At 41.1% G+C, this 11,709-nt stretch overlaps 1 protein-coding gene across 2 annotated transcripts; it reads right to left on the bottom strand.

Moving 5' to 3' along the window:
- Positions 1–8,744: 8,744 nt before the first annotated feature.
- LOC146572124 (uncharacterized) lies at positions 8,745–11,330 on the bottom strand. Of its 2 annotated transcripts, XR_014892904.1 has the most exons (3): positions 11,146–11,330; positions 9,292–10,227; positions 8,745–9,201 (listed from the first exon to the last, which is right to left on the bottom strand). XR_014892904.1 is itself a non-coding variant. In XM_085278598.1 (2 exons), the coding sequence occupies exons 1-2, from the start codon at positions 11,195–11,197 to the stop codon at positions 9,434–9,436; spliced, it is 846 nt and encodes a 281-aa protein (XP_085134724.1). In that variant the 5' UTR covers positions 11,198–11,330; the 3' UTR covers positions 9,275–9,433. The 2 variants fall into 2 exon arrangements, 1 of the variants encoding a protein (XP_085134724.1); XM_085278598.1 differs by lacking the exon at positions 8,745–9,201 and having other exon boundaries at positions 9,275–10,227.
- Positions 11,331–11,709: the final 379 nt, after the last annotated feature.

Below are 11,709 nucleotides of genomic sequence, written 5' to 3'. Positions count from 1 at the left end.
CAAAGTACAGGGATAGTGCAATCACAGTGTCACATATTTTACACAAAGCAATTTTAAAATGCTGTGTTTGTTTAGACATTTAATTCTGATTCAGAAATGCAAACAAAGTGTTCAAAAATAGAGATTCATACGAACATAGCAGGCACTTTGCTTTGCTCTCTCGTCTTTCTGCCTCTGTGAATAGCTGTAAGTAAAAATGGAGGGGCCATTGACTAACAGTCCATGTTCAGACCAGACTTTTTAACTGAACGAGGCAGTCACTTTACGACCGTCAGCCAGTGCATTTCACCTTCCTCCTTAGCAATAACTAAGGCAAAAATGCAGTTCAACCCAAGGCATAGTGAAAATGGGCTTCATGAACATGGCTGAAGCAAATGTCATGTTCACAGTGTGAGATATGCCGAGTGGTGCATAAGTAGTTTGGGTCTCCTTAGAGAGTACTCTGAAGGTGTGCCTGCATGTGTGTGTTCTTCTATTGTCTGTCATTCCAGCACACAGTTCCAACATTGTTACTTTTCAAGCACCTACACCTGTGCGGCAGACTCACACCCAAGCTCCTGCAGTGGGAACTCTAACCTTTAGTACGTGTGTCCCCACTCAGCCAGGTGAGATATAGCAGAACAATTCAGAGTCTGACAGTAAGGGTGAAGACGAGCCTGACTGTTGGTCTGCTCCAAACAAGCCCATAAGCAAGCTTTGAAATATTATGTTACAAAATTGTGAAACTGGGACATGAAATTTGATTTGAAAATGAAATTCATCCTGATCAGGAGCTGTTATGATCTAAATGGTGTTCTAGATCCAGTAAGCAAACAGGAAGAGCTGCAATGTGTGTGCTTTTTCATTAATGAATAAATAATACAAAGCTATAGTGCAGACTACAGCGCCATCCAGTTGGTGTTCGCTCTCTCTGCGGTAGAGTATCACTTCCTGTTCCAACACATAGTGGTGTTTTTGTGTAGCTTATCTGCGTAGCAGTTTAATTATAACCTTATAGATAACTTCTTATTTCACAGGGTTAGGGTTAATCGTCCTGCTTGACAATGACGTGCTCAAAGTGAATTGACTATTTCGCTTTGGACGTCTGCTTTCAGCACCTGACGGCATGTCCAGGTGAATGAGCCGCGCTTTGTGTTTACATCTTTTTGCGGATTCTGTTTACACATTCAAAATAAAGAGAGAGAAGTTTGTTTGTTTGTTTTTTGTTTCTTTAACTTTCATCAGAGTCAGAAGTATGCATACACTTCCTTATTATTTGGTAAAATTGCCCCAAAACTGCTTCACTTGGGCCACACGCTTCAGGTGTCCTTCCACAAGCTTTCTGCAGCAGTTTGCTGGAATCTTGGCCCACTGCTCTTGACAGAACTGGTGTAACTGGGTCAGGTTTGTAGGTCTCCTTCCTGAGCGGTATGATGGTTGTACGTTCCTGTACTTTTTATTCTCTCGTATTATTGTCTGAATGGATGAATGTGGGACCTTCAGGCATCTGAAAATTGCACCTAAAGATGAGCCACACTTGTGGAGTCTACAATTCATTTCCTGATGTCTTGGTTGATTTTCCTATGATGTCAAAGAAAGAGGCTCTGTGTTTGGGGGTGTGGTTTTACATGCATCCACAAGTGTGCCACAAATGAACTCAAATGGACTTAATTAACCGATCGAATCATCTTAAGCTCAAAATAGAAAATATCTGGAGTTTAGCTTTTGTTTAAAGACACTTGCTTTTACTTTACTTGAGAGATACTGACCTCAACAAACAGCTTGGGTTCTTCAACTGTATCTTATGGACACTTAGGTGAAGAACAGAGCTGAGCTATGAACTGATGGTCACCTGATGGTGAGTTGGGTCAGGTGGTGGGGGAGGATGCTGGACACCCTTTAACTGCCAGTTTGACAGCATTCTGAGGGAGGCTTTGGACACATTCAAAATCCTGCTCCTCACATACAAGGCCTTAAATAATCAGGCCCCATCTTAACTTAATGACCTTGTAGTACCATCACCCTATTAGAGCACTTCACTCTCACACTGCAGGCTTACTTGTTGTTCCTAGAGTATTCAAAAGTAGAATAGAGAGACAGCCTTCAATTTTCAGGCCCCTCTTCTGTGGAACCAGCTTCCTGTTTGGACAGACACTATCTCTACTTTTAAGATTAGGCTTAAAACTTTCCAAAATATATAATTAGGGCTGGACCAGGTGACCCTGAATCCTCCCTTAGTTATGCTGCAATGCGGTGGGCTGCTGGGGGATTCCCATGATGCACTGAGTATTTCTTCTTCAGTCACCTTTCTCACTCACTATGTGTTAACAGACCTCTCTGCACTGTATCATACTTGTTATTAATCTGTCTCTCTTCCACAGCATGTCTTTATCCTGTCTTCCTTCTCTCACCCCAACCGGTCGCAGCAGATGGCCCCGCCCCTCCCTGAGCCTGGTTCTCCTGGAGGTTTCTTCCTGTTAAAAAGGAGTTTTTCCTTCCCACTGTCGCCAAAGTGTTTGCTCACAGGGAGTCATGTGGTTATTGGGTTTTTCTCTGTATGTATTATTGCAGGGTCTACCTTACAATACAAAGCACCTTGAGACGACTGTTGTTGTGATTTGTTTTCTGTATAAATAAAAATGAAATTGAAATAATATAATAATATAGTTTAATAAGATTACAGTCACATGGAGACATAGGGCACTATTAATTCCTTTAGTACGTTTTCATGACAATATAGTCATATTTTTAGTTTATGTGCAGAGAACAGAGACAGTTTGCTGAAGTACAGATGATGGTGTTGGGCCATCACCAGAAGAGCTTCACTTCATTTGGCTGTGATTGGTCCAACTATCAGGAACTGTAATTATATGATGAAACAAAATTCTTTCACGCTGGCCTGAGATCTGACATCTGTGAAGACTATATCATATAAATAAATCCTTTTACGAGTCCACAAGAAACACCACAAATCACAGGGCAGTCTGTGATCTTTCAGGACAGAGACATCAACAACAGTGACAGGACCCTCAGCGTCTTTCTACTGAAGCTGTCAGGCCCTGCTCAAATTTGAGCCACAAGCCTTTGGATGAAATTTAATTCAGGTCTTGACCAAAATACATTTATGGTCAGTTCATACTGTAGATCTTCTATAAAATCGACGGTTTACACAATACTCAAAGTTTCATTTCTCAGCTTCATTTCCCTCCCAGCACTTTATGAAAGGCAAAAGCAAAAACTGCTGATGAGTAACTTTGCATCAATGTGTGGAGTATTGCAGCTTTTCATGCAGCATGATAAGGCTTCATCATGACACTGGTGACTATACAATGGTCACCATTCAGACAGAAAGGCAGTTGTTAGAGGGTGAATGGCAGGAACACTGTGTCTGCTGCCTCTTCTCTTGCCTCTGTGTATCAGTGAGTATTCAACAACAGTTTCTATATTTAACTGCTGGTTCTTACTGCATAATTCTGTCTGTATAATATAAAAATGATTCAATGCATCGAGTTATGCCAAACCTCACAGAAACTGTGCACGGTGGGTATTCTGAATTGCTGCTCGGCACATATATGCAGACCACAGTCAGAGCCTTACCCTCTGCTGCTTGAAGTCACACAGAGGTAACCCACTCGCTCTCTGTCAGCACGCAGTCGCAGACTCGTGAGTGAGGGTTTTTTTTTCTTTTGTTTTGCTCTTCTACTCTTAAGAGCTCCATTAGCCACACAGAGGGCACAATATGTTCTGCATTGCTTCTCAAAGTTAGCATTGGTTAGTGATCATGAGCTGTTTTAGGTTTATAAATCATTGGTTTACACCACATTCCTCTGAATTAATGTCACAAATTGACAAACTGACAGTGAGATACAGTGAAGTGTGTAGAACATGTAATTCAAATCAGAGCACGAGCAGAACAAGAGCATGAAGCTGAGATCAAACTTCATTTGCTTCCATCTATAAGGTGCAGGTCACTGAGGTCTTCTGACAGAAACCTGCTGGTGGTTCCTCGTTCTAGGCTGAAAACCAAAAGAGACTAAGTGTGTCTTCAAGGCTGTTGGCTGATAATCTATGGAATGCACTAATATTACATTTGATCTCTGCGGTCTGAACATTTTTTTTTCCATTTTTGAAAGTTACTGCATGCACAGGTTTTTATTCCCACTTGTAATACAGTTAAATATATTGGAAATATCAGATATCATAGAAGTTGTTTTTAGTCAGCATATAGTTCAAAGTAAAAATTCACTGTGCTTTTATATTAAAATTCATAGATCGATAAGGCTAAGCTAGACAGGCTTTGCCTTCACATAGTTGTTTGGTAGTTATGTTGGTTGGCCTCCTCTATTTCATTGCTCTGGATAAGTGGTTGTCTTTCAGGGAGAGCAAATGCATGTTTCCAGCTTCTAGCACGCAACCAGGATGATCCTTTGTACCATCGTTTTGTAGTTAGGACCGCAGCAGCTATGGCTATTGTCAAAATTCCTCCACAAAGCCCTGCAAGAAGCAGCCACGGCCACACGTCCCGCAACTCATCGAGGGAAGGGTGCAATGATTCTGCTAGCTTTTGACTAGCATCTAGCAGGTGGGTGTATTCATATCCCAGGTCTTTGCTGGAAATGAAGAAGTCTCTGTTCCTATGCAGAGGTAGGAATGGTGCCATGTGGTATTCACTGCTATGGCCTATAGGAGCATTTGACTCTGGATACTTGCATTTGCAGAAAAAAGAAAACAAGCAGAAGAAAACGAGAGCAATAGAATAAACAACATCACGATGATATATGGGAATATAACTGTAAATACTAAATATTAAACATTACTGTGCAGCACGTAAGATCGACAGCGCACAGTGTGCTTTGAGGTAGGAGCCAAAAAAGGGTGTAAAACACCAGTCAGTGTCACGCTGCCGGGTATATCAACTTCTCTTTTAAGCTGTGCTTTCTGCTTCACGCTCCGTGCCCACACATGTAACAAGGGCTGCTACAAGGCCCTTTAAAACAGGAAGTAGCATGTGCTGCAGTGAGCTTGAATGGTGTCCCAATGCGCTGAGCAAGCACAGTCCAAGCATGCTAGCCAGGTGTGGTGCGTGATGATAAAGTGGTGACTAAAACTCTATAAAGGACATAACTAATATAACAGCAGGTCAGGGTCACTCTTACAATTTTCTCTGGTAAGAAGTCAAAATCCTTCATATAGAACTCTGAAGTTACCTGGAGAGATGAGATCCTGCTTCATAGTACAGGCCTCAGGGCAACATTTCAAAGTTAACGTGCAAAACAATCAATATATGTATTTGTATGTAACTGACAAAAAAAGGAGAGAAAAGTGTCCAAACACTTCTTGTGCCATTCCAGAGTTGAGGTCGCAGGTTATGGTGCCACCACTGGACTAGCTAATGAGAAAAGAAGGAAGATGATTTTTAACAAATTTGTTGTATTAAGAAAAAAGAAAACAAACCATCCAAACTGTTACTTTATTAGTAAAGAGATGTTGCAGATATTTGTACTGAAATTGTATTTTGCTTCATTTCTAATGTGTTCAAAGTAAAAACAAGCTTTTCCTGTGAGCTCAGACCATTTTATTTCTTTCTGCTGCATTTCTGCATAAAATACAAATCTGCATCATTTTTTAAAAAGTGCTTTAAGCTGAACTAATTGTCCCTTTATTTCTAGAACCTGGTGAATCACCCTCTCTTCACTGTGCAGAGACTGAGGTTGTCAGCTGTACAGAGCTCAATGATATTTTACAGAAATAATTCCCCGAGGTCCACCGAGTCAGGAGCTATCAGCACTGGTTCTGTGGACAAAGTCCTGGGAAAGATATATGTCGAGTGAGTTTGCATGATCCCTCAGCTCACAGCTGCATTTATTAAACATTCAAAATACAGAAAGATTTTATAAAACTGGGAAACTGTATTTCTGTCTTGCAGGGAGACTCTGGTGGAGGAGTGGTTCATAATGATCCCTCAGGTTTGGGTGTCTTTGGTGCCCTTTGATTTCAATCTACCTGCACATTGAACAGAAATCCTGCCATGACAGAACACACTAATGCCTTTTCAAGGGAGAACCGATCCTAATCGGAGCTGTCAGCCCCAAGTTCTCTGCAGTCATCAAATCAAGCATAATCTGGTTTGAACAGGCTCCCTGCCTCACTGCAAAAGCCTTTTTACCAGCTGCTGTTTGACAAATTGCAAAGCCTCTGAAGAGACTTTAGAAAGGGGGAAAAAGGATACGAAGAAAAAGCTGAACAAAAAGCTATCCATGCACTGTTTAACATTTCACTTGGAGCTTATTGACTGTATTCTATCTGTGGATTGCATTATAGCTTCTCTGAGAGCTTTGCTCCCTGAAGATTTTATGATCTGTGAACACTGAGTCTCTCTTGTGGCTGTAAACCAGTCTGCTCAGCATGGCACTGCATGGCAGAGTTTCTCTCCATTTTTTTGAATCACCTTTGCTCAGTTGTGCTCCTAACTGATCTCCTGAGTTTGGCTGTATTCCTGGACTTTGCCCTTTAGTTACTCTTCAGTCTCTTTGACACACAGGCTGCCAAATTTGAAATAACATTTTTAGTTTTGGAAAAAGAAGAGCGTGTCTAGCAAATTCTTGCACATCCTTGTTCTTAAATAGCACTTTTCTACTCAAGCACTCAAAGTACTTTATACACCTCATTCACCCATTCATACAAGCACTTTTCTGTACCTAAGTTCTTTCTATCTAACATTCATACTCTGATGGACACATGAAAGAGCAGTTTGGGGTTCAGTATCGTGTCCAAGGATACTTTGAGATACAGATCAGATCAGGCTGCGATCGAACCTCCAACCTTCTGATCGGTACTAATTGGACGTTTGCTGCTGCACATGTAGCATCACAGCTTAGAAGATGGTGGTGTGGAAATGTGTTTCCCATTAACAATTGACTAAGAAACTCTTAGTCAAGGGTTAACGTCACTAATGTCAGTATTTTCACTGACTCTAAAAAGGCACTGATCTTCATTAGATTAGATCAACATTGTTCCTTAATCCTGAGCTGTACAGGAAAATAGATTTCTGATACACATGTACATAAACAAATAAAGAGAGATGTTTCCCACCTGCTGAGAAGACAACAAATGCATAACCTGATTACCACCATCTCACATCCTCTGATTTCTGGCACCTATAAGTGAGATTGAGTTCACTGTCCTGCTGTCTTGGCCTTTAGGAGAACACAGTGAGACAGATGAAGCTTGCACCAGATGGTGGGAACACAATGATCGTGGTCTTAGACACAGCATCCACACTCTGTACATGATAGTGTGTGTATGGTGCTGTTTGCAGGAACTTGATGAGGCTTTGCTTAAGTGGAAATCCACTGATGTTCAAGCCCCAGGGAAGTGGGCGGAGGGATAGGACCTCTGGGGCCCTCTTCCTGATGGAGCCCTACCTGACTCCTTTCACTGCTAAAGCAAGAATGGTGCCACAGCTCATTGAAACAATACTTCATTTCATCAGAATCATCAAATGATTCTGTTAAAAACAACCGCCCAGTGTACTTGCATGGCAAACATCGTGATTAGATATTCAAGAAGAGCCTCTTAAAGATGAAGGTCTGTGTCTCTTGACCTAAACACATAATCCAGTTAAATCTGATTTATGTTCATTAATGCCCCTCACACTGTAACTTAAAGTAATAAATCGGTCACTGATTAATTACAGAAGTACGTCTGTGAGCATAAAGATGTAAGCCTTGGACCATCAGGATAAAATGTGGTTGGGAAACTTAACAAGCTTTGATAAAACTTCATCAGTAGCTCAAGCAAGACCTCAAAACCTTCGATCACCACGGGTGGTTAGCAGACTGTGGTTGTACCATGCAGCCTAACAACATGCAGTAAATTGCAGGTTAAAGCAGTCTGCTTACACATTGTTAAACGAGGGAAGGGAACTAATGTGGCTGTCACATTACCCTTTTGTCCCATTTCATCCCAGGACTTGATTCAATTGCTGCTCACTTTCTACAATACTTAAAACTGATCAGTAGGACCTGAAACTGCAAACATTCAAACATTCAGGCCAACAATCAGTTGGTGAACATATTAATCTACTACAATTAGCAAAAATGAATAAATAAACAGAAGAAAGTTAGAGTGATATCAGAGTCATGCAAGTTTTTGACCAGCAGGTTAAACTCATGCAAATTAGCTTCATCCAGGCTCATGAAAACACTGTCCTGCTTATAAACAGCAGATCATTTGTGTCAGTGTCAGGATGGTTTATATTTGAGCTTTTAGTTCACACAGAACAATTTTTATTAATTGTTTTTAGCGATTACGAAAGTCTGTGAATCCCCAAATTGTTCAGTTGTTCTCTTTGCTCCCCATGAGGTCACTTTCACCATGTGACAAAAACAACACCCCACTCTACACACTCGGGCCACCAGCAACTTTCTAAATCCTCAATAAAAAGCTGACAGGTTGCAATGATGTTCCAAATAACCTATTAAGAAAACCACTAAATACACAGAAAATGTTATGAAACTTGGTTTATTTTATATCTCATAGTTTTAAATGATGCAATAAAAATATGTATAAAACATCACAAACTGTAATATTTTACAAATGCTTACGTCCTGCTGATGCAATGGAGACATCTTCCAGTGACAGTCTTCATCAGTGTGAGTGTGAGGAGGATCCTAAACCCACCGACACAGAAGTGCATGTTCACAACTCCCTCTGTGCAGGCGGGGTCAGGACCCTCCTCACCTAGGGTGAGGAGGGTTGGTGCTGTGGCCAGTCAGGTATGAAGTGCTGAGAGTGGATCTTTGGTCCTCTGTGCAGCTCTGTCCACTCTCAGCTGCCCTGCAAAGTAATAACACAAGAAAGACGTCATTTTAACACAAAACAGCATTTTCATTGTTGGTAGCTGCAGTATGTTGTTAAAAAGCAATTTTAAACCCAACGTATACACATGAAAAATATAAATAAAGCTAAACCTACAGTGCTGCTGACATAGGATGATGATTTATACCAACTATTGGAAGAATTTTGTCTTCAATACAGTTTGTTGTCAATGTGAGGTGATAACTTACATAGTTGGAACACAGCACCACTCTCCCGTTTTTCACTTGGTCATCCATCCTTCTCATCGGGTTGGTCGGGGTAAGGCTGTCTTCTGGGTGGGGTGTTTGCTCCATCTTGGATGTTGAGTGTCTGAAGTGTTGAATTCTTAGCCACAGGCTATACCTTATGTAAAAACAAGAGACTACAGTCAGTTCACTGCATCATTTTTAAACCTTTTCTACTTATTTGTGTTGAGATTAAGTACAGACTTACCTTTGTCCTGCATGGTGAATTAGGGCTTGGGAAAAACATATATTATTCAAGAAAAAAACAATACATTTCACATGTGCAAGTCAGATGTTCTTATATCTGTAAAAACACAAAGGCAAAGTTTAAAAACACATTCTAACATAAACTAATCAGAGTCACTGTCATCAAGGGAAAGGTTAAAAAGCCTCTCCCAGAAACATCTGACTCCAAAACTACCTGAGGATGTTGAAGGGGCATCAAACTGGTCACTCACCTTGCACCTCTTTGCACTTACCTCTTCGGTGCAGATGTCTTCTCTGCTTCTCTTTTCTGAGGAAGGAGCAGCAGAGGGAGCAGAAGAGGAAGGAGCAGCAGAGGGAGCAGAAGAGGAAGAAGCAGCAGAGGGAGCAGCAGAGAGAGCAGCAGAGAGAGCAGCTGAGGAAGAAGCAGCAGAGGGAGCAGCAGAGGGAGCAGCTGAGGGAGCAGCTGAGGGAGGAGCAGCTGGCGGATCACCAACTGGGGCAACAACTCGAGGGAAGAGTGGGGCATTGGCCTGGCCGAAAGGCGGCATGGCGATGGGGGCAGCACCTGGAGCAATAGGACGTTGCCAATCGTGCCAAAACGGCTCTGGAGGGTGCTCCCGGATGAGAGGGGAATCATCTCTCTCATCCATGGTGTCATACCCAGAGTCATCGCTAAGCCAATCCCCCCACTCTTCTGAGTCGTTCCAGTCAGATGAACTGTCAGTCTGTTCACTCACCTCTTCATCATCTACAGGTAAGTAGGGGCGGTACTCACCATACTCACCTTGCTGTTCACCGACATCTGCATCTGATGCTTCATGAGAAGAAGGTGAGGGTGAGAGAGGGATAAAATACTCACCATACTCACCTTCGCTGATACGCTGGGTATCAGTGTCCTGAGCTTCTGCAGGGCGTTCAACCACATAGTCAAGACGCCCTGTGAGGAAACAATTTTAAAATAACATTAGGAATGTAATATATATATATATATATATACACATAAGCTATAATATATATATATATATATATATATATATATATATTTATTTATTTATTTTTTAAAATAAAAACACAACCTCCTTGGCAAGAGTAAGAATTGCACACACAAAGCTCTGCAGGTATGTCTGAAAATGATGGTCAAGTCAAAAACAAACAAACAAACAAACAAACAAACAAACAAACAAACAGAAACTCTTAACTCAGAATCCACATATTTAGAAATGTGCCGTGAGGACAGATACATCTAATCTGTGGTAAACATGCTATCCCTGTGTAAATATCCCCGTGTACAATATCTCTCTCTGCTATCTAATAAGGTTAAAAGCATTACCGTAACAGAAGATAGGTCTTAATGCCATTATTACTACTGTTTTCATATTCTTTTGATATTATTTTATTTGCATTTTTTTATCTTTGTGTTTTGCAGCAGAGAAAAAATATAGTTTATGTCAATAAAGCCTTTGATCCAGAGAAGAAAAGGATGTCAGGAGGGGACCTGGATCTGTGTGTTTACGCCTGCGTGTTCTGAGGCCATGACATCTTGAAGATGCCGTTACCACAGAAACTGATTTTTGGGCATTTTACAAATTTTAGTCCATTAAGCTATTTTTAACCATTTCATTTTAAAGAAAAGTGTCAAATTTGAAGCCTTCAAGTCAAAGTAACACCTTTTTTTCATATTCATACACCAGTCGTTAATAATTTCTACACCTCTCCCGGAAAATTTAAAACATACAAACAATTTACGGGAAACAATCTTGAATACACATATTTGATCACGTTAAAACTTGATATTCACACTGGAACTTGTTAAATTATTACAGTAATTTACATTTAAAGAAATTTTCAAACGTACCTGCAGCGAAGTCCAGGTGACAGTCGGGGAGTCCGGGTCCACGGCGAGCCATCTTCAAACTTGAAAAACAAAAACAAGTACAAACGATCCACAGATGAAGTACTTGTTATGCGTTCAAGTTATATCCGCTTCCAGTAAAATGTTTTGCAAAACTTAGCTTTCCACAGGCTGAGGTTGGAGCAGGTCGAAACAAGTCCACGAGCAAGTGTAAACAGACGTTTGGAACCTTGTGCAGCATTTATATACCCTCGGCGGCCATGGTTACGGTTGTCAACGTGTACACGTGCACGTGATAGAACTATCCGGTTGCCCAGTCTGACCTCACTAGCCGTGTCTGGGTCTAAACTCCGCTGCAGGTCCATATATCAAACGATCACTATGGCATTACTGAGAGTTAAAAAACTGTCTAAAGTCTTTCATTTTTAATAAAATGATCAGCGTTCTGCTCTACCAGGTGTAACAATTGAGTTTAACATCCAGGCATCCATGAAAACGGAATTTATGACATTTAACAGAGTTAGAAGTTAGCAGGGCGTTAGCTCGCTAGCTTCTATCTAAATACAA

The sequence above is a fragment of the Mchenga conophoros genome, linkage group LG6 (assembly GCF_057382185.1).
Source record: "Mchenga conophoros isolate Kocher_MC1m ecotype Shallow Benthic linkage group LG6, M_conophoros_male_GT1.1, whole genome shotgun sequence".
In the NCBI taxonomy this organism is placed as follows: Eukaryota; Metazoa; Chordata; class Actinopteri; order Cichliformes; family Cichlidae; genus Mchenga; species Mchenga conophoros.
The sequence above is the reverse complement of the archived record's forward strand: the minus strand, read 5'-3'. Positions and strand labels throughout refer to the sequence as shown.

Bases quoted from the DNA above. Each gene is read 5' to 3' on its own strand.
- LOC146572124 (XM_085278598.1), bottom strand. From the start codon at position 11,197: ATGGCTCGCCGTGGACCCGGACTCCCCGACTGTCACCTGGACTTCGCT. The intron at 10,228-11,145 runs GTACGTTTGAAA...GTTTCCTCACAG, and splicing joins TCACCTGGACTTCGCTGCAG to GGCGTCTTGACTATGTGGTT.